The sequence below is a fragment of the Cetorhinus maximus genome, chromosome 4 (genome assembly GCF_964194155.1).
Source record: "Cetorhinus maximus chromosome 4, sCetMax3.hap1.1, whole genome shotgun sequence".
Classification (NCBI taxonomy): domain Eukaryota; kingdom Metazoa; phylum Chordata; class Chondrichthyes; order Lamniformes; family Cetorhinidae; genus Cetorhinus; species Cetorhinus maximus.
The window spans coordinates 54,970,389-54,992,737 of record NC_135882.1 but is presented as its reverse complement, the minus strand read 5'-3'; the positions used below and the strand labels follow the sequence as shown (position 1 = coordinate 54,992,737).

Genomic DNA, 22,349 nt, shown 5'->3' with positions numbered 1-22,349 from the left:
TTAGAAGAGTGATGGGTGACTTAATTGAAGTATACAAGATCATGAATGGTATCGACAAGATGAACATGGAAAGGATGTTTCCTCTTGTGGGTGAGTTCAGGACTAGGGAGCACGGTTTTAAAATTAGGGGTTGCCCTTTTAGGACAGAGAGGAGGAGAATTTTTTCTCTCAGAGGGTTGTGTGAATTTGGAACTCTCTGCCTCTGAAGGTGGTGGAGGCAGGGTCATTGAATATTTTTAAGGCAGAGATAGATTGATTCCCTCACCTAACAAGAATCCAAGGTTATAGGCGGTAGATGGGAATGTGGAATTTGAAACACAAATAGATCAGCCATAATCTTATTGAGTGGCAGGGCAGGGTCAAGTAGCTGAATGCCTACTTCTGTTCCCATTCATATGTTCATATGTAATTAAGCCAATAAATTGGCTTGACTCCTTCCCCACAAGCCTCCCCTTCCACCCTGTTATGATAACAGTCGATTATGGTAGTGGGCTCCAGTATTAGATACTATACGGTACTCTATACTAGATATGGGGTCATCTGACCGGGGAGGTGAAGGTCAGATAGCACATGTTGGAGCTTGCCTTGATAGAATTAATTTACTGAAGATATGTGTTTATGTTAGGGAAATGTGTTATCAATAAAGTTAGCTCAGCTACAAGAATGATGGCCTGTGGGCATCATTAAAACGAAAAACAAGACACGGTGTCAGAAGTAAACTAAACACAACAATGGAGGTTCTAAAACCACTGAAAGAGTGCAGAAAACTGGAGGAGGTTCCGGCAGCGATTCGAGCTGTACCTCACAGCGACAGGCAGTGAGAAAAAAGACCGTCAAGTACCGTCTTCCACCTTTCTTCACATAGCAGGGGAAGCAGCCCTAGAAGTCTATAACACATTCACGTTTAAAAGTGATGAGAAAGAAAATGACTTGAAACAAATAATGCAAAAATTTGAAGCCTACTGCAGCCCTAAGAAAAACATCACGTATGAAAGATATTGATTTTTTACGTACATGCAAGGCAGTGACAACATTAGTCAGTACCTAACTGAACTGAGAAAACAAGCTAAATCATGTGAATTTGGAGAGCTTGAAGAATCACTTATTTGAGATAGAATAATTTGTGGGATCGTAAATGACACTCTGAGAGAACGGCTTTTGAGAGAAGTTGATCTCACACTGGAGAAAGCAATAAATATCTGTAGAGTGGCAGAGACAATGAAATGCCAGATTAAACAGATGACAGGAGATGATCAGCCACACATGATCAAGCAGTTAGATGCAGTTAAACAGTAACAGCCCGGGGAAAGAACAAAAAACAAGACACACCCCACCTTGGACTCCCTCAGTCTGGCAGAAACAGGGAAGTAGTGGAGTTAAATTTAAGGGATTGACTTACTGTCCAGCTTCTATTCCACCACCATCTTAACTTGAGGATCCCACTGGGTAACCCAGGTTGGATCCTCATTAGTAGATGCTGGCCAGGATTCTGTGAGGTGCACGGAACCCAATGCAGTTTTATGCACTTATTGGCTGAACCGTGTCCTGCAACCACTCTGCTTATGACATGGCATCAGGAGGCCCCTTATGTGTAAGCCTAATGTTCTTTCCTTGGGACTGGAGGAGCAATGCTGCTCCTCTAAGGTTCAGAAGAATGGTGCGAGTCACTGATGCTCTGGGCTCATACCTCCATCCACGACTGTTCCTCCTGGATTTACCTACCAACTGGCTGAGCTCACCTCTGCACTGCTCACTATGGCACCAGCCTGGAGCATGGGAGCTGCATCAGGGTGGCTGATTGAGGCATTTGGTTCCTTAATAGTAAGTTAATCAAACCCTGCAATAAAAATAAATTTGGCTACCAGTAACCGGACAGTGACTGGAAATCAGTACTGTTGGGAGACTCCAAGCTGATGTCTTCAGGAAGTAAGGGGAAAAGAATTCAGGGAAGAACACATTGGAGTCATTGACATTTCACTCATGAAAGTTGAAACTGAATCATGATTGGTGGAGATAAATTTAAAATCTTGCTTCTGTGTGCCCTGGTGCAAACTATCCTCTGTCTCAACCTTTTGATCCCAACTCCCTGTATGCATCTGTGCAGCATTACGAATCGCTTCTCTGCTGGTCTTTGAAAATAAAACAAAAATGTTTGAAGGCAAGGCAAAATAGCTTTGCAAGTTGTTTTCAACAACCTGGAAGACCTTTAGCCTTTATTTCCACTTCATATTTGTCACATCAACTTGACATGAACGTCACAAGCAGGAACATTTTTCTCCACTAAAAGTTACAAAAACCTGCATTGGTTTAGTGAACAGCTCCAGGGCACAAAGGTATGTGAAAAACAATTTGCTACATGTTATGCAAGTGCTGAATCTACAACTGACATTACATTTTCTTCCCCTCCCCATGTGGCAAAATTTTCTCCCTGTTAAGAGGGGAAGTGCAGGAGCGGGCGTGTGTAGGTGCACCTCCGATTGGCACCCCCAATTGGGGGCATGCCGCCATTTTACGTAGGCAGGCCAATTATGGCCCGCCCAGCGCGACGTCCGCCAGGGAGCGCTATGCCGGGAGTGCGCTCTTTCGCCCATGCGCGTGAACGAGCGCGTTCATCTCCCTGAGGCTAGGTGCTGCCTCAGGGAGATTAGCGCCAAATCTAAAAATGGTCAATGGACAAAAATAAAATTTCCCTGACATGTCCCCTCATGAGAAAGGGATATGTCCATCACTTTTATTCAGACTTTTATTAAATTTTTAAAAACCTTCATGAAACCTCACCCCGCCCTTGGGTGAGGTTTCATGCTTTTTCTGAAGCCCGCCAGGGCTTCTGGCCTGGGCGGGCAGGTCCATTAACTACTTGAATTACTTTTTAAATGGTCTCTATTGGCCGTTGACAGGTAGGTGGGCACATAGCTGATGCAGCTGCGCTCCCGCCGACCTGAAAATTGAAATGACGCAGGGTGATGTTGAGAGTTCCGCCCGACGTCATACTGCGTCATTTTACGCATCGGTGAGTGGGCCCCGCCCCCACGTGTGCTGACCTCAATATCCTGGCCCATGAAACAAATGGTGGTTAGGCAGCAGTCAAGTAATTTCCCCTCTGTTTTGCTATTCAGGACATGTACACCACTTTAAAATCAGTACCAGATTGCAGAAAATGGCTTCACACAACTGCACAAGCAGGTCCACATATTACCACTGAATCTTCAACCAAAGCTGTAACCTTTCATTTACTTGCTCATACTAAACTCAAATATGAATTTATTTCATCTTGTCTAGATAGCTTTTTTTTTTAAGTGATGCTGGTTGTGGGATAATTATTGGTCAGGGCACCAGGGAGAACTCTCCTGCTTGTCTTCAAATGTGGCATACAATCTTTACATCCACACAAGAGGGCAGACAGGGCTTCGCAGTTTAACATCTCATCTCCACGCTTTCCTTTGGAACTGAATTCAAGTACCAGGCTAAATTATGTGTTGAATTCTCTGGAGTGCACCTTGAGAACTGACATCCTCCTGAGTCGGAGACAAGGGAGTTATTTTAATGGCTCCCTCCCAGCCCACAAAGTAAATCTGTGAAACCCAATCTCAACCCACTGAGAATGCATAAGATAAAAGCAAAATACTGTGGATGCTGGACATCTGAAACAAAAACAGAAAATTCTGGAAAAACTCAGCAGGCCTAGCAGAATCTGTGGAGAGAGAAACAGTCAATGTTTCGAGTCCGTATGACCCTTCTCCTGAGAATGCATCTACTTCCAGTTTAAATGCAGTGGATTTGGTAGTAACCTCACTCTGGTGAGACAGTGCCATGATTATAGCATTTAAATGAATGTCTGTTCCTCAGACTTTGTGAGCCACTTTAATGGCTGTAGGTTGGATTTCCTAGGGTTTATGAAACCGGACAGCTAAAGTGAGGGGAATACTGCCAGAACCAGCAGGTAAGTACTGTTTAGAGCACTCCTTGTAGGCCAGAAGGACCACAAGTTCTTCCTCTCCTGTTCTTTAAGCAAATCTGATACTGGAATCAGCTTCCCTCCCCATGATCTTCAGGTCCCCAGTGATTTCCCCGCTCCATTCTTCTCCATTTGGCAATAATCATCGCCAGCAATACCAAACTGTGACATTCCACAATTGGATTTCTGGTCTGGCTTCCAACTAACATCTCAATCTGTCAACTGACAAGTGAGAAACGGAGTAAACAAAACTGCTAACAAGATTCTGCCATTAAATTCCATGTTAGAATATTCCCAACCGTGGACTCATGCTGGCACTGGCTTCCCATCTCCCTGTAGACATTGAGGCTGAAAATGCTACCATTGAGTACAGCCATCTCTGTATCATAAAGATTCAAACAGGTGACTCAGGACTTATCATCGTGTTCATAAACTGCACAACAAAAACAAGAACAAACATGGGGGAGAATGTTTTCCCCGATGGGTTGGGGTGTGGTGGTTGTGCGAGAGCGGGCGTGTGCATAACCGATCGCCGCCCACAATCAGCTGGGTGCCGCCATTTTACGTGGGCAGGCCAATTAAGGCCCACCCAGTGTGACGCGAGCCCGGAAGCGCTGGGCACTACCTGTGTGGGTGGGGTTGAGGGGTGGGGATGGCTGCCTGAGTCGGGGCCTGCGCTCTTTCGAGCATGAGCGCAAAAGATTATTTTAAGTTTAAAACAATTTAATAAAGGAAAAGAAAAATTTTAGGACAGAAACTGTCACATGAGCTGCGACTTGTTTATTAATTTTATTAAAAATTTTTACAAGACTTTAAAAACCTTCATGAAACCTCATCCCATGGATGAGGTTCCATAAAAAATGCAAAGGCCGCCTGGGCTCTTCGCCTGCCCACCGACCTTAAGGTTGGACGGGCAGCTCAGTTTATTGTTTTAATTGATAGGTAACTGACAGTTCGGTGGGCGTGCAGCCGACGCAGGTGCACACTTGCCGAACTGAAAATCTGAATTATGCGCGGCGACGTCAAAACGCATGCCCGACTTCACCGCGTGTCATTTTATGCCTCAGCGAGCGGGCCCTGCCCCCGCTCACCGAGACGAAGATTCTGCCTATATAGTCCCAAACCCCTGCTCTTCACTCTCAGCCCTGCACCTTTATTTTGATCTTTTCAAGTACATATCCAATTCCATTTTGAATGTTACTATTGAATCTGCTTACATTGTCATTTCAGACAGTGAATTCCAGATCATAACAATTCGCTGCCTAAAATAAAAATCCTCCTTTCCTCTGGTTGTTTTGCCAATTAGGTGGAGGTAATATTTTTGCCCCTGTTTATTACATTGTTTGCAAACAAACTATCTCAAAAACTAATAAATGGATTTCAACAAAGCCTAGTACACAGATAGAGTGTGGCCCAATGAAGGACTGAGTAGTTTTTGGTGAAGGTGCATATCCAGATCCCTAAGTTTTTTTTAAGGGTATTTACGTTGTGGGTTGATTTATTTGGAAAAGTGTTGATTGCTTTAGAATGTTGCGGATTGTCTCAGCTGCTGTGGTGGAATTTGTCACAGCTGTCAAAGTATGAGCAGAGTTTTCAGAGCAGGTTGTTGGATGTGAATTGGTCTGAAGAATCTTCTGTGAGATTGAAGCCATTAATAAAAAGATTTCATGTTTCAGCTTTATAGTTACAGAACATCAAACAGGCAGTGAAAAGCCTCAGGGAAGAGCTGTGCAATTGTAATAACGTTGAGTTAACACAGCATGGCAGAGGTATTAAGCTTTATTGAGTGCTCTCTTTGTAGAGGAAAGCAGCAAGAATGCCCAACAGGGGGAGCAGAGTGCCACAAATGTGGAAAGTTAGGACACTTGAAAAGTGTCTGCCGATCTAAAAAAAGTATCTCACAAGAAGAAAGAAAATAACAAGGCCAAATCAAATTCAAGAAGTGGAAGAACGAATAAGTAACCTTCCTAGGGGGAGTTAATGAAACAGAAAATAATTGCTACAGCATTAAATTAGAAGTTATGGTCACCCCACAGAATTCAAGCTAGATACTGGCACAGGTGTTTTGAAGTAAAGTGGTTTAAAAATATCATGCTCGAGCCATCCTCCATCCTGTTGCAAGGTCCAGGAGGATCCTCAAAGAGCTACAAGAAGCAGGTTTGACATTAATATGAATTTGCAAAGCTATATGATAAAATTCTTCAGCCATGTTGTGCGGGCTTGGGAATTACTAGCGATCTACTGAAAACCAAGGTGATTAGAAAGTTCCCACAGCCTAAAAATGTCAGAGAATTACAAAGACTCCTTTGGATGGTCAGGAAAGTAGGCAAGTTCCGATCACACTTGGTGGAAATCAATGAGCCATTACGATAGTTTTGAGACAAAGACAACAGTGGTGCTGGAACGTGGACCAGCAAAATCCTTTTGACAAGATCAAAAAGCTTAGTGCAACACAATCCAGAGTTGCCAACAATTGGAGCAGCAGATACATCATCTATAGGCTTGGGTGCAGTGTTGTTTCAAGTTCAAAAAGATGGACAAAGAAAACTGAGTTTATTATGCCTCAAGATCTCTCACGGACATAAAGGAAAGGTACACAACCATTGAGAAAGAAGCATTAGCAGCCACATGCACTTGTGAGAAGCTCTCTGATTATGTCATGAGATTAAAGTTTAAAAATTAAAGCGATCACAAGCCTTTGGTTACTCTTCTTAACCTAAAGGAAGTTGCAAAAATGCTCAAATTCAATGTTTTAGACTGAGGCTCAAGAGTTAAGATTCAGATACCGAGTATGTTCAAGACAACAGCAGATGCACTATAAAGAATACCAGTAGAAGGGAACAAAGTGGAAGAGTTAAATTTTACTGGGGAAGTGGAAGCATATACTTCGCTCGTTACTAAACACTTTTCAGTCCTGGAAAAGAGATGACAAGAGGTTAAGCAAGAACAATGATGATTCAAGCAGGATGATGAATGCATCCAAATAGAAGAGTATTGCCAAAATGGGTAGCTGGATTATACTCCAAACAACCCAATATTTCACCAATGCTTCAAACAGAGAAAACATCTCACAACCATTGATGATTTCTTAATTTTTAATGACAGACTAGTCATCCCAAAGACACTTCAACTTGAAATTCTCCAGAAAATCCATCAAGGTCACTTGCAGATAGTAAAATACTGAGCAAGAGCCCGGCATTCAGTCTGGTGGCCTGGCATTAGTCATTCCATTGAAGAGTTAGCCTCGAATTGTCTGACATGTGCAGTGAATAGTCAATTCACTGAACTACTGGCACCCTCCACTTTTCCTTCGAGTCCTGGGAATGAATTTATTTGAGTTTGAAGGCAAAGTTTTCATCACCTTCATTGATTACTATCCCAGATGGTTTAAAGTGAGTAGGCTGTACAGAGGCAGTAATTACATCATTAAAAGGAATGCTGGCAACACGTGGCATCTGAACATCATGGTGCCAGACAACGGTCCTCTGTTTGCTAATGAGCTCTTCTACAACTTTATGCAAGAAGATGGTTTCGTGCATGTGGCTAGTTCACCTAGATATCCTCAGTCGAATGGAGAAGCAGAAAAAGGAGTTCAAAGAAGAAGGAATTGATGAAAAAGTACAAAGGTATTAACTTAGGCCTTCTTAACTACAGAACCTCACAGCTAAAAAATGGGTTCGCACCATCAGAATTATTGATATGAAGACAGCTGCAAACACAACTTCCACAACAAAAACTATAACCTAACATTATCTCAGATGATCATGACAGAGTTAGGAAGCATGAGGAGCAAAAAATAAACAGTCGAGCTGGTAATTTCAACTTCAGGCACTGAACACGAGACTTAAAAGTGCTACAGACCAAGGAGAGGGTTTGGATATGAGGACAACATGAAGAGGGCACAGGAATAGAAAGAGCTCTGCAGCTGAGACCTTAAAGAATTAAAATAGACCAAAGAAATATAAGAAGGAACTAAAAAGTCTTGTTATCATTGGGAAGGAAATCAATTTAACCTTGGACTTATTATCCAGATCCAGATGGAGGCAAGGAACTAGAAACAAGAAGAAGCTCTACAATAACCCAGGCAGTTTGTTTCTCTTAAAGAAAAGTAGCACTGAGTCACAGGAGGCGACGCCTGAATGCTATTCTGAGTTCTGAACAAGGAAAATGGACCACCAAGGCAGAAAGAGGGCTCTCAGGTTCATGGATGCATTGCTAGGAGCCTTAGTGGTGGAGGTGGGCAGGAGGAGGGAGGCCACATTTCCACAGGGGACCAGGAAGTCCTCAGGGCTCATGGCCTACTCCTGCTCCTTTTTCTTATATTCTTATGCAGCACCACGTCAGAATACAACAGGAGTAGATTGCTCAGGGGGTCCATTCCTGGAGTCTGGCTCTGAGGACTGTTAGCAGTGCCATAAGAAATCTAATGACTTCACACTCAGCTCCCACTGCTTCCACATACCGTGAGGTATTCAACTATGGCAGGCACATCACACAACCACAGTGCTACACAACCACTAACATCCTTCCTTCTCTTTTGTAGGAAAATGTGGCACATAATGGAAGGGAACAGAGTAAAACTGGCAAGGGACAAGGATGCCTGCATCTTCTGGGCTCTATGTGGGAGGCACTACCCCACATCATGAAGCTGGCTTGATAAAGTATGTGGTGTCCGGTATCATTGAGAAAATGAGGACGATGGTACTTTTCAGCCTTATTCTCCTTCTCAATTCCCAGCTCACCCTCACTCTACTATCTGACAGGATGAACAAGCTATTGATTGCGTGACTATGAACCTCTTTCTTCCACCCCACCTTCCCTTCCCTCACCCCAATGTTTCTCTTTCTAATTCGCTGCCCTCAGATGTCCAAGAATTGCCACCTGCTGAGTGACAGCGCACCCAGAAACAAGAGAGAAAGCAACAGCACATCGGTGATTATGACGTCCCTGACTTGATTTGACATTGTGCCATAAGCTCAGATACTGGCACTGCAGGTACTAGAGTCAAGTTGGGACCTCCCATGTGGCAAGTCGCTTGGCAAAAATGGGCTGCAGTCAGGCCAGGGAGAAAGAATAGTTTGTATGCCAGATCACTGGACAGCAAGGTCAGGCATGGGTTCTGCTGCAAGAGACTCAAATGAAGTCTTTGATTGGGTAGTGTACAGAAGAACATTGAATGGGCATGCACACCAAGATGCTGGGTGCATTGGTAGGCCACCAAATTGCCTCCTGTCACTGCCAAGTAGCATGGAGGAGTCTGGCCCCAATTTAGCAGATACCATTGTGCTTGGCCTCTCCACATACACTGCTCCATCTCCCCGTACCACTGCAGTCATCAGGCCACCAAATCCTCTTCCCTCCGTGTGAGGATGCGGCAAAATTCACATACCAATGAGGGAATTTAACACAAAATCTTCAAACACACTCCTCCGTACTCGCAGAAACATTGCAATGACAAAAAATATTCCAAATTACAAAAATACTGAAAGGTTATGAACCCAAAATTGGAAATGTTGAGTAAGATTTTACCAGCATCCAGGCGGCAGGCTAGGAGGCAGGGGACTGGTAAAAATGCTCGGGATCCACATTGGGAAGGCAGTTCCACGGCCGTGCCATTTTTTCATTGATGGTAAGATCAGTGGCTCGATCGCCTACCAACCAGAGGCAGGCGCCCAATTTAAATTAAAGGACCGACTGCCATTCATTTTCCCGAGGCACGAACATTTTGCTGATAGCGGAGGGTATTCCACCCCCCTCCACAGATAGTGAGACAAAAGGAAATACAAAGCTACATTGCTTTTGGAATCACTCCCTTCCCTCACAGGTGCATTATCAATGTGCATAAAGTTAGTTTTAGGCATTCTAAAGAACAAAATTTGACTTAAATTTCCAATTGTACCCATAATAAATTGGTTTTGTCTTCATTAAGGAACAAAGTATGAGAACACTTTAGCAACTGTCAAGATTATCTTCTTCTACTGTGCGGATGAGCACTTGAGTAACCTAACCCAACAGTTATAACCTGACCCATTTCTTAGGCAAGCTATGAGCTGACAGATAGGATAGTCTCACAATCACAGCTAGCACTACATCAAGCTAGTCGATGATGAAACTGAAACATCCTGCACAGAGGAACAAATGTCTATTGATTTTCATCTACAAATGATGTTCAGAAGGGAAGTAAGATAGTCAGTGGCCAGGATTTCCCGGTCGGTGAGCCGGGGGTGGGGCCCACTTGCCTACGCGTAAAATGACGTGGGATGATGTCGGGCAGAACTCCCGACGTCACCCCGCGTCATTTCAATTTTCAGGTCGGCGGGGGCTCAGCAGAATCAACTGTGCGCCTGCTGACTTGTCAATGGCTAATTGGGGCCATTGACAAAGTAATTAAAGTTAAGGTTGGTGGGCAGGCCGGGAGCCCTGGCAGGCATTGGAAAAAGCATGAAACCTCATCCACGGGCGGGATGAGGTTTCATGTAGGTTTTTAAATTTTTAATAAGAGTGTTAATGAAAGTGATGGACATATCCCAACTCCTGTGACAGTGTCACATGAGGGGACATGTCAGGAGAATTTTTTTTTCTATTTTTAACTATTTTAAATTTGGCGCCAATCTCCCTGAGGCAGCACTTGGCCTCAGGGAGATGAGCGCACTCTTTCGCATGCGTGCATGCATTCAGTTTAGGAATCCTCCCTCCTTCCCTGCCTGCACAGGGAGCGCATAGCGCTTCCTTGCAGACGTCACTCTGGGCGGGCCTGCCCTGCCCTGCCCCTATTTCACTGCCCGCCCTAGTGACTGTAGGATCTGTCGGAAATGGGGGTGGTACTCCCTGATCCAGGTCCAGCCAGAATTGAGAAGGAAAAACTCAAAAGACAAACTATTGAAGTTGGACAATCTATCCAATTTCTTTTTCTGCGCCCTTTTCCTCCCCCACCCAATCCCCTACCCCCAGTGAGTTTGGCTTCACTCATGCTTTTATTACCTCTAAACTCGATTCATCCAATGCTCTTTTGGTCTGACTCACATCTTCCATCTTCGGTAAATTTAAGTTCACCCAAAACTCTGCTGCCCATCCTAACCTGCGCAAAGTCATGTTCAACCACCATGCTTGTGCTTGCTGACCTGCATTGCCTCCTGATTCAGCAACACCTCAATTTTAAAATTTTCAACCTTGTTTTCCAATCCCTCCATAGCCTCAGATCTCACTATTCCTGTAACATCTTCCAGTCCCACAACCCTCTGAAATATCTGCAGTCTTCCAATTCTAGCTTCTTGAACATCCCTGATATTAATTCCTTCACAACTAGCAGCCATTCCTTCAGCTGCCAATCCTGAAGCTTTGGAATTCCCTCCCTAAATCTCTTTGTCTCTCTCTGCCTCTCTTTCCTCCTTTAAGACACTCCTTATAACCTACCTCTTTAAGCAAGTTTTTATTCATCTGCCCTAACATCTCCTCATGTGGGTTAGTATCAAATTTTGCTTGATAATGCTCCTGTGAAATGCCTGAGAAAGCTTTATATAAATAATATATATTTATATAGGCAGTCTCTCAAAGCGAGGAGGACCCTTGCCATAGAATTCTAGAGTAGGGAGAAAGAGTGACAGAGAGAAAAAAGGGGGAGAGAAGGAGAGAGGATAAAAGAGATAGGGGTGAAGTCAGTGGAAGGTTAAAGAGGTAGAAAGAGAAAGTTAAAATTGGAACGAGAAAATGTCAGCCAGTTGGTCAGTCCATGATCGATGAGGGGTTGCGCACCTTCTTAAGCTTTCTTCTTGCTCTCGCATCTTCGACCTTCTTCATCCACCTTGCTCCAAAGCCAGCTAAGCCTTGTTGAAGCAGGGGTCCCCATTGTCCAGTGCGCCACCCTCTCTTCCCAGCTGTTGCGGCCAAAGCCAAGCTTCTTCAAGTAAGCTTTCAGGGTATCACTGAAATATTTCCACTGGCCACCCCGTGATCTTTGACCAGTTGCAGAAAGTTTTACTACAGTAAAGGCACGACCTACTTGCAAGTATTTATTGTTTTTTTGGCTCAGAAGAGGCTAATTAAGGACAGATAACACAACTGTCAACACGGAAGTGACATATGACTCTAAATAGATCCTTATGTCTACTGTAAATGGAAGAGAGTCAGACTGTTGTCAGCAGAGGTGCCATAGCACTTCCACTGATCAGAGATTTTATTGCAGCGTGACAAGTTTAAATATGCACTTTCCATTATCAATGTGGACTAGAACTGATAAATGAAAATATAAAAATAAAGATTGAATACCTGACCTAAGATAGGGTGAGGCTGGTTTTTGAGGTACCACCAGAAGCATGTAACAAATCAGCAGCTTCTTTACAGCCTATCTGACTTGACATCAATGGAAAAGGAAAACTGAGCTATTGGTTTTGCACCAAAAACCAATTGCACCCCCGAAAACCAAATTGTGTCTGCAGATCCACGTTCAATTATCCCCTCTATCTAAGCTCTTTTCACCTATGTGCTAGATTTGGCCTTGTCTTTTTATTACCCACTCCTAGGATGTGAATGTCGCTGACAAGGCCAGCATTTATTGCCTAATTGCCATTGAGAAGAGAGTGGTGAATCTTCTTGACCACCGCAGTTCATCTGGTGTAGGTATACTCACAGTGCTGTAAGGAAGTGAGTTCTGGGTTTTTGACCCAGCCACAGTGAAGGAATGGTGATATATTTCCAAGTCAGGGTGGTGTGAGGCTTGAAGGGAAACTTGGTGGTGTTTGCATGTGTCTGCTATCCTTGTTCTTCCAGGTGGTAGAGAGCTTGCAGATTTAGAAGGTGCTATTCAAGGAGCCTTGGTGATTTGCTGCAGTGCTACTTGTAGAGGGTTTACAATGCTGCCACTGTGAGTCAGTGGTGGAGGGGGTGAATGTCTAAGGTGGGGCATGGGTGCCAATCAAGCGGACTGACTTTGTCTTAGATAATGCTGAGCTGTTTGAGTGCTATTGGAGCTGCATTCATCCAGGAAAATGAAGAGTATCACACTCCTGAATTGTGTCTTGCACATGTTGGACAGGCTTTTGGAAGCCAGAGGATTAGATATCTATTCAACAATTTCTCTGAAGTCAGCCACCTCCTAAGGTACCTGACAAAAGTTTCTACCTGACCCGCTGTATATACCCACCATGTTCTGCTGGTACTCCTAAAACAGCTCACATTTTTAAAATGAAAATGATAATGAAAACATTTGAATTCAAGGAACTGCATCAAATACCAACATTGTAGTTGAAAAAAAAGCCAGGCTGAAATATGAATTACATACAAAAACAATTTAAATGCAGCATATAATAATTACCACTCATGAACATTCTGCTAAGAAAATAGTAAATGTTCCTAAATGAGGAGATTGCTAAGAACCTTGTTGCAGGGAGGATCTTGTCATTAAAGACTGAGTCTTGCTAGCAAGAAACTTTTTAAAGTAATTTTCAAAAAGGATTATGATTAATATCCCTTTGCGATGTTTTGCTCAACTTGGTCGATTTCTAATCAGAGCAGTGACCTTCTGACCTGAATTGGTTCATTTTTCACATTTTCAACTCAAGTGCCTGTGATGCTGAAACAAATACTAATTACAGCCTGGAATAGCTTTGTTACTGCAATATTAACCCTTTGCTACTGAAATAAACACTCTAAAATATTTCTGGTGTGTGTAAAGTGATAATAATGATTAGTGCAACAGAGTGGAGGCAGATTCAAGTTTAAGTCTGGCCTCATTTCTTCCATAATCTGAACTAGGCCAGTGATAATCTACAAATCAAAAGCTCTGGCATTGCCGAGTTGAGTGCAAGAGAGAGTGGGGAAAGAAGATGAAAGGAAGAGCAAGGGAAATCAAAGAGAAAAAAGTTTTGCTTTGGGCTGTCCCTGTTGCAAGGGAGCAGACATTGCCCAGGACATTCCATCTAAAATAAAATACTAAAAATAAATTTGTTACATCAGCTTACCTTCTTCTCCTTCACCATTAGTTCTCCTCTCTTACTCAATTATTTTATCGTTTATTTTCACTTTTAACATTACTCTTCTTATAATACATCTGTTCAAAAACTGAAATTTCCTTTTGGTTTGCTAATGTGGAGTCATAAAGCATAATTGGCACATCCACAACTTTGTTGTATTATGTAACAGTCATGGAATCAAGGAGGGTAATGGAAAGGTAAAATAGGTACTGTAGGTAGCAAGTGTAGAGAATCTGACCCCATATCGGAGGGAAAATGTTTCTGCAGGGTTATATGTTCTGAGTTGAGAAATAGAAAGGGGTGAAGGTTGGAAACTTTGGGAACAAGAGTTGATAAGGAAAGTACAGGTGTCATGTTACTAAAATGCGATAAGGCACCAATCACTGATAAGGGATTGGGTAAACACATTACAGTTCATTTATTAAGACTAGATGCATGAGAACAGTTATTCATAGGTATAAAGCTTGAAGACATCAGAGCTGTATGTGTGTGTGTGTGTGTGCTCTGTTCAAAGCAAAAGTGAAACGAAGACTGGATCACATGACACAATTCCTTTCTCCCCCTTCCAAAGAAGAATAACTATTTATAATACAGGTTCATATTTAGTTACCACAACGTAAGTGTATAGGACTGGTGAATCGATGAGTCTCTAAAGCGTAAAGGTAATCTGCTGGTACGCCCAGATCTTATAATGATAACCTTGTCTGGAGGCTTCTTTAATTGCTGTCAGTGATATGTGGGATTGTCATTCTTGAACATTGTTCCTGGTTGCATTTGAGATCTTGTCCATGATGCAACAGGACTGTACGGTGGTTGAGGAGCTGGAGTGAAACTAATTTGTCCTTGGTTAGACCTCACCTTTGTGCCATTGTGTGTAATGACTTCATTGGACCTTGGTTCTGAACAAATCTTTGTCACATCGACTGGTTGCCATGCACCTCCTGTGGGATTCTGGATGCAAAGTTGTTGTCCCTATTGTAAACTTGGAAATTCTGTACCTGCATTTTTTTTGTGCACGTTGGTCACCTTCTCCTGCAGTTTTAAAAGTTGATCTCTTGTTTCTGAGATTGGAGCAGGTAAATTGGTGTGCACTAGCCTGTCAAACATGAGCTCTGTCGATGATGGAATAGTTGCAATTAAAAGCGTCGCTTTCGGATGAGGAAGCACAAAGTGCAGATCTTGCTTGGCCTGCCTGTCTTACCAATAAATTGCAGACCATTATCTGTAATGATCTCTCTGGGCACACCAAATAAACAGAAAATAGCACTTAGAGTGTATGCAACACTTGTGCTCGATGTACTGTGCAATTGTCGAATAATGGGATACTTGCTAAAGTCGTTGAAGCTGAAGTCAGTGCCATGGATATGAAAGAGGTCAGATGTAATTTTGGACCAAGTATGGGCAGGAAATTTATATGGAATCAATGGTGCTTTGTGCTGACTTGGCATATAGTCGTGACATGCTTTGCACTTCTTAACAACAATTTCAATGTCATTGTTCATAACTGGCCAATATACTGTCTTCCTTTTGAATCTTCTCATCTAATCTATGCCCATGTGTGAGTGATGAAGTTGTTGAAGAACATCAGGTCGCAAAGATTCTGGTATGATATCCTGCCTGCCTGTAAACATGACTCCCTGGGAGATGCCTAGCTCATCCCAATAAGACCGAAATTGTCTCATGTGTTTGTGGACATGATAAATTGAATCAGGCCATCCGTCAATGATGGTTTTCCACAGTTTCTGTGGAGTAGGAACTTTCGCCATTTCTTTATGTAACTGCTGCCATTTTTGTTGTGCAAAGTGTATCAGATCAATTTGGAAAACATCCTCAAGTTCAATGTCAATTAAGGCAACTTGTAGATCTAAGATCTATCTTGTGTTTTCTCTGGGTTAGGCAAAGTGTATCCAATGTGGCCATCTAGTTACCTGGCTTATACCTAATCGCAGTCATAAACTTGAATATTTATCAAGAGACGTTGCAATCTTGGTGGTACATTGGTTAATGGTTTCGGCCAAATCATCTCCAATGGCTTGTGGTCAGTCTCTACCACAAATCTTTTGCCAAATACATAGGTATGAAAACAAATGATTCCAAACACTAAAGCCAATGTTCCTCATTTGATGTTGGAGTCGTTGGGTTGTGTTAAGCACAGAGATTTTGAAGCAAATGCAACAGATTTACCTTTTTGTAGTATGCATGCTCCCCGACCTTTTTGTGACACATCTATCTCCAGGATAGTTGTCTCCCTAGGATCGTGAACTTGCAACATTGATGTTTCTGATTATGACTGTTTCAGTTCTTCGAAGAGATATTGATGGTCCTTGTACCACAGGAATTCCCTTGGCAATGAAGATTGTGGAGAAAAATTGGGAATGTATGGAGACAAGAAATTAAAGAGACCTAGGCATCTTTGAAGATTGTCTTTATCCTCTATTTTAATTGGATCAGGACATATGTCAGCACTGGCATAAATAGAACTGAAGAAATTGTTCTGCCCACCAATTGATGGCACATTTCAGACTGTTGAACACTATTACATGCCCCTTACTTCAATAAGTACTGATTATGGCCATGTTCTTGTTTGTTCTTCCCACAATAGCAATATCTTCTGCAATACAGATGCATCTTGGCACAGTGTATGTAACATGGTCCATGTGAGCTTGAAAGAAATCCTGGCCAACAGGTAGTCCAAAAGGAAGCTGTTGAAAACAGTATAGTCTGAATAGGGTATGAAATATAGTAAGCTCTTGGGGCTTCTCTGCAAGATGCACTGACCAGTAACCATGCTTGGCATCAAGCTTCTAGAAAAACTTTGCACCAGCAAATCTCACATTTACCTCTTCTGATGTGGGTATTTTCTAAGGACAACATTTTAAAGCTGCATTTAAATGTCGTAGATCAAGGCATATGCTCAGGTGATCCATCCTTATGACACATGTGATTGAGCTGCACAAATCTGCATGCTATTGTACTCTTTTGCTGATTCCATCTTTCTCCATTTTGTCTCGTTTAATCTTCAATTTGTCTTGTATGTGAATTCTGCACTTACATGGTGGATCAATTGACAGACTTGCATTCTTCTGCAAGTGTAATGGTGTAGCACTATTGAACCTGCCAATTTTGTTGAAACATTCTGGATATTTCAATGTTAGGTCATGAACTGAGGCAATAGTAATAGTTTGAGGTTGATCTGCCCTGTGATGTCTGACTGATTCCATGGATTGTTACTAGTGTAAGGCCATGGCATGCTGGTAGATGTGGAATCACTGGCCCTTTAGTTTCCATGGTGTAGAAACCCAGGAGGATTGATTATATTTGCACTCCTGGACTATGGACCCTGTAAAAGGAATTAGTGAACCACTGTACGCTGAGACCTTTCAAGCAGTAGGTTTCACCATGGCCTTCCACGTCTGTGAATGCATGTCTTTTATAATTTACAGAGGTAGTATGTTGGCACTTGACCCGTTTCCATCTTGGCCAATACAGAATAGTTACCAACTTTCCCAGGACAAATAATTTGAATCTTGGCAAACACTTCAGATGGTATGATGGCCTCTATGTTTTCCATGAGATTGCCGGTGTGAAGCATGTGTTCACTGGTCTTCGTCTCATCATGCACATCATCATCGTTTTCTGGTTTGTCAATCACCTCATGTATGTGTTCCTGATGGGATACCGGATGGTCATTCTTATTGCTTGAAGGTGCTCAGCCTGTTTGAATCAGCACATAGCTATTTGTAGCTGCATCCATCTTTGCTCTAGTGCCCTGCTTCTGCCAGTGGTCCTTTTGGCCACATGCCTTACAGAACGATAGAAAGCTGGGCATTTCCTTGGCACATCTAGATGCCAGCATTTTCTGCATGTCTTGCTAGGCTTGGATGTTCTAGTGGGTTTGTTAACACTTGGGGTTACACTTAGGAATTTGTCGAATAGCAAGAATCACTTTGTACTTATGTCCTTCCTTGAGTAGTTCTTCAATGCTATACGTTTTGGGGTTGTCTAGCATAACTTTCTGGAATGCTTCCAAGGGATAGATGCAGTCACCAATCCAACAATTCTGCCTGCTAGCCCTGCATTTGAAAAATCACAGTATAAACGCTTTTCTCTGCATCTGCTGACAAAGTGGGCTATGCATTCTCTAGGCTGTTGTCGAAATGACATGAACACTTGCCGATGAACACGGAAGTTGAACCTGATTCTGGACTGGTCTTCCAATGTAGTCCATATCTTTTGGGGATCCTTTAGCTTTTCTTCTGTAATTCCTGATATATTCAGCCTATGTAGACCTTCACATCCAATTGCTAGGCAAATCCTTTTGACTTGTCTGCCTGATTCAGACCTGAATAAAAAACCTTAGCTCTGTACATTGTTTAAACATTTTGAATTCAGATAGTTGGTCAGCTGCATCCCAATTCGAATTGGGGAACTTTGTGGACATTCTGACATTATCACTTTGGCCCTCCTTCTTCTGTAGCACCTGAGATGAGTGTCGCTGTAGCTGCTTTTACGCACTTTTACGAAGCTCTGCCCACAACGGAGAGTTGTCGAGGGAACGCACCACAGAGTCTTTACTTCTTATTCAATTTATTGTTCAGCAACTCCTGAAGCCACCCAGTATAATTGCAACCTTCACTGGCCCAATTTTGATGACGGTTTGGTTTATTCCTTTTGGCTTGACTCCTCTTTGCTCTCTATCGACCCAGTCCACACCCTGGTCAAGCACCTTTCCTGACTGAGCTAACCTGGTGCTGGTCCTCTTGACCTGCTGTATCACTCAAGGAACTGACAGACTATGTGCTGCAATCTCACCACGAGAGGTCCATCTGCTTCCCATCTCTTTATTTGAGCACTCTCTCAGTGCTGTGTCAGCAAAGCTTTTCTTTGCAGTCACCCGCAATATTTTCAACACTCTCCAATGCTGCAACTTCGATGCAGTCTGACCAAAATGGTGATGGTCTTCTCATGCCGTGTAGCACAGGCTAAGGTTGTTCACCATGTCATACCTCTACATAATCTTGCTGCCAGGTTGTTTCATCACCACTAACCTCCATGATGTGCTATTATAATGACATAAGGCACCAATCACTCATAAAGGATTGTTCAAACACATCTCTCTCCTTTGTCTCCACCTATCACTGGCCCTCTATCCAACTCCACCTGTCCCACCCCCCTTAAACAGCTTATATTTCACCTCATTTCTATTTCTCTTCAGTTCTGATGAAGAGTCATAAGGACTCGAAACATTAACTGTCTTCCTCTCCACAGATGTTATCAGCCCTGCTGAGTTTTTCCAGCTATTTTCATTTTTGTGCAAACACATTGCGGGTTCGTTTATTAAGACTAGGCACATGAGAATAGTTAAATATTGGTTTAAAGCTTGTAGATGTCAGACCTGTGTGCGTGCTCTGCTCTAAGCAAAAGTGAAACTAAAACAGGATCACATGACACATTTCCTTTCTAGTGATGTCATGCTGTTATCCCTTAAAGGTATGTTACAACAATAGGAAGAGATACCACTGCAGTGGTATTAGCAACATTGGGCAGAATTCAATATGGGTGATGGAGGCCCGCTCACTGGCTAGAAAACCAATGGTAACTCCATGTCGCTTTTCTTCAGGAGGCCCAACACTATTCTAAGGCAAACAGGCACTTACCTGGGCAGCGCGGGCCTCCCATTGATTTAAGCCCCGACAGTGTGGAAATCCCGCCCAAGGGAGCTGCTGACCAATCAGAGGGTGACAGTTCTCTAGTACCGGCAATGCCACCAGAAGCAGTGGCCACTGCCAGCATTACACTCGAGGCCTTTAGCAGGGATCATCGCTAGATACCTAAAGGGAGGTGTGTGTGGGCAGGTTGAGGAATGCAGGAAGCGTGGTGTCAGAGATGGGGAGAGAGGGGTCGAAAGCAAGGTCGGGGGTGGCTTTCCATGAGTACCCCCTCCCTACTGAGCACAGAGTATCTGAGTACAGGGCGTTCCCGCACTACTAGGCCACAGGCAAACCAGACAGGGTTTGCTGGGCAGTTTTCCAAAATGGGGAGACCCTGGTCTGCCGCTGGTTGGATGCCAGCAGTGGCAGGATGAGGCTCACTGTAAGAGCCCCAACTGGCCTCTGAGCGGGAAGATCACTCTGCAGCGTTCCCATCTGGATCTTTATCGGGGGTGGTTGGGAAGGCAGCAAGATCTCCACCCTGCACCCTCCAGTCTGATCAAATGGCACTCACCACCTCCTCCGCCCCCCCCCCCCCACCCCGCCTCCAAACTCACCTCTGGGGTGGGTGGGAGGCATTAAATTCTACCCATTTGAACAGTTAGGGATTAAACCGCGATTGGGCTAAGACATGTATGTTGCCTTTTAATACTAGAGTTGATGTAGGTAGGTGAGATGCAAGACAGGCAGAATTAGAAGTATGCATGGATTAGGTGGTTATGATGCCTGAGAGAGGGTAGGGAAGCTAGAGGTGGGGTAACTGGAGAGGATAGCAAGATTGAGACTGAGCTTTTTAAAAGAATCAGGGTGACGGTTAGGCTGACATCTGTAAACGTGGATTGGGACAAATAGTGTTGGTATTCAATGGAAATGGGAATGCATGAAATTGATCCAGCAATAAGGAAGAGATTAGGAAACAATAGGATCAAGCAGTTATCACCGAGTCAGTTTGATTTTCATAATGATGTTATATTACTGATGAAAATGTTTGCTTTATTATAGTGGAGGTGAGTGTTTTACTTCCTTCAATTTAATAAATAAGAAGGAATGATGGGAGGGTTTGGCACAATGAGAATTTTTAAATCGAGGCGTTATTCAACCGACAGACAATAGCAGATAGCAAGCACAGGGGTGATGGTGAATGAACTTGATGTGAGTTAGGATATGGGCAGCAGAGTTTTCAATGACCTCAAACTTATACAGGGTGGAAATGGGAGGCCAGTCAAGAGTGCATGACAAAAGGCAAGTTTAGCGGAAATAAATCTTGACTGACTCTGTAATCCAATACTGAATGAGCTCTGCATTGTCAGGGGTGCCACCTTTTGCACATTTCATTAAGCCACGGTCTCATTTACCTTCGACATAATATAAAAAATAAACCCTAAATTCTATCATGGAGCAGTGTGGGCATCAAAAAGGCAGGAATCAGAATTTTGGCAATGAGCCGGAAGGTGGGAAGACTGGCAAAATGACACAGGAAGCATTGGATGGGGAGGGGGAGTGTACCTGATATCTTCTTACTACCATGCCATTTTTCCAGTGGTGGGAAAATTGGCAGACATGCCCCCTGCTAGGAACCTAATTGAATCACTTATGTAACAAATTAAGGGCCACTTCTTGCCTCAGTGGGAATTTTACCCATGCCAAGGAGGCCCCCCCAGCACATGAGGAGACCACCAGGTGAAATCTGGCAGCTTCCAAGCTGGCTCCAGGGGAGGGTCCCCCCTTTATGGGCAACTCCATGGTCAATGGAGGCTGACCCATTCCCCCAGCAACAATGGCCACCTTCGCAGCAGCGGTGCCACCTGATTGCTGGGGCCTGCCTATCTGGCCCAAGGTGTACTCCAACTCCACTTACCCCTGTTCAAGCGCGTCTCGGCCACTGAGGCACCCTCTCCTTGCAGCTGCAGCTCAGCACTGGCCATCATTAGTGGTGGCGCAACTGAGGCTGCTGAGCTGCCAGCCCTCTGATTGGAACGACAGCTCTTGAGGGTGGGGCTGCTGTCCAGAATTGGGATGGCGGCAACCAGCGCTGGCCACTTACTTGGCCACTGCTATGAGTATACTGCCCCAGGTGCTGCTGCTGGTCTAAGCAAGATTGCCTCCCACTTACGGCCCTGGCAGCAGGACCTCAGCTTTTGTGGTAAGATTCTGGCCAGAGATTATGGGGTACATGTTGTGGGGTCACTTTAAGAAACTGTAAGAGTCACTGAAGGAATTGATGTTACATCTCACATGACACAAAAGTTCTGGGTATAGACTGACAGAGTGAGAAGTGTGTAAATGTGCTCTTGTATTCCTGGCGTGTATCTATGTTCCAGTTCAAGTTGCAATAAAGAAACCATATTTGTTGTATATTGTTTGTATTCCTGTGACTCCTAGATCAGTCACACACTGAAAGAATAAATAACTTAATAGTAGACATTGATAATAGAGGTAATTCATTCCATCATCCGTTCAGAATAAAAAATACCCTATGATCTTGCCCCTCCTAAATGTCTCTTTAGTCCAAGGTTTTCTATCTTGGAGACCATTGCACATCCTACCTGTCATCAAATCTAAGTTATCCTTTCACTCTCTTTAGCCTATTCTCATATTCTGGTAAAACTTGAAATAGTGCTCCGGATTTACCTCATTAATTCTGTTTCATACCCTAATACTGCTTAATATCTCGAAAGAGCACAGCTGAAATCCCCTCTGTAAAAGTCCCCAGTT

The 22,349-nt window shown here is 43.4% G+C and overlaps 1 protein-coding gene across 1 annotated transcript in view; it reads right to left on the bottom strand.

Annotated features, from left to right (window-relative positions):
* Nucleotides 1-21,559, bottom strand: part of csmd3b (CUB and Sushi multiple domains 3b) — a 2,128,577-nt gene extending 2,107,018 nt beyond the window's left edge. Inside the window, exon 1 of the mRNA XM_078541225.1 lies at nt 21,493-21,559. Within this exon, the coding sequence (XP_078397351.1) occupies nt 21,493-21,559 (67 nt within the window). The remainder of the gene's footprint in view (nt 1-21,492) is intronic.
* Between the last annotated feature and the right edge of the window lie 790 nt (nt 21,560-22,349).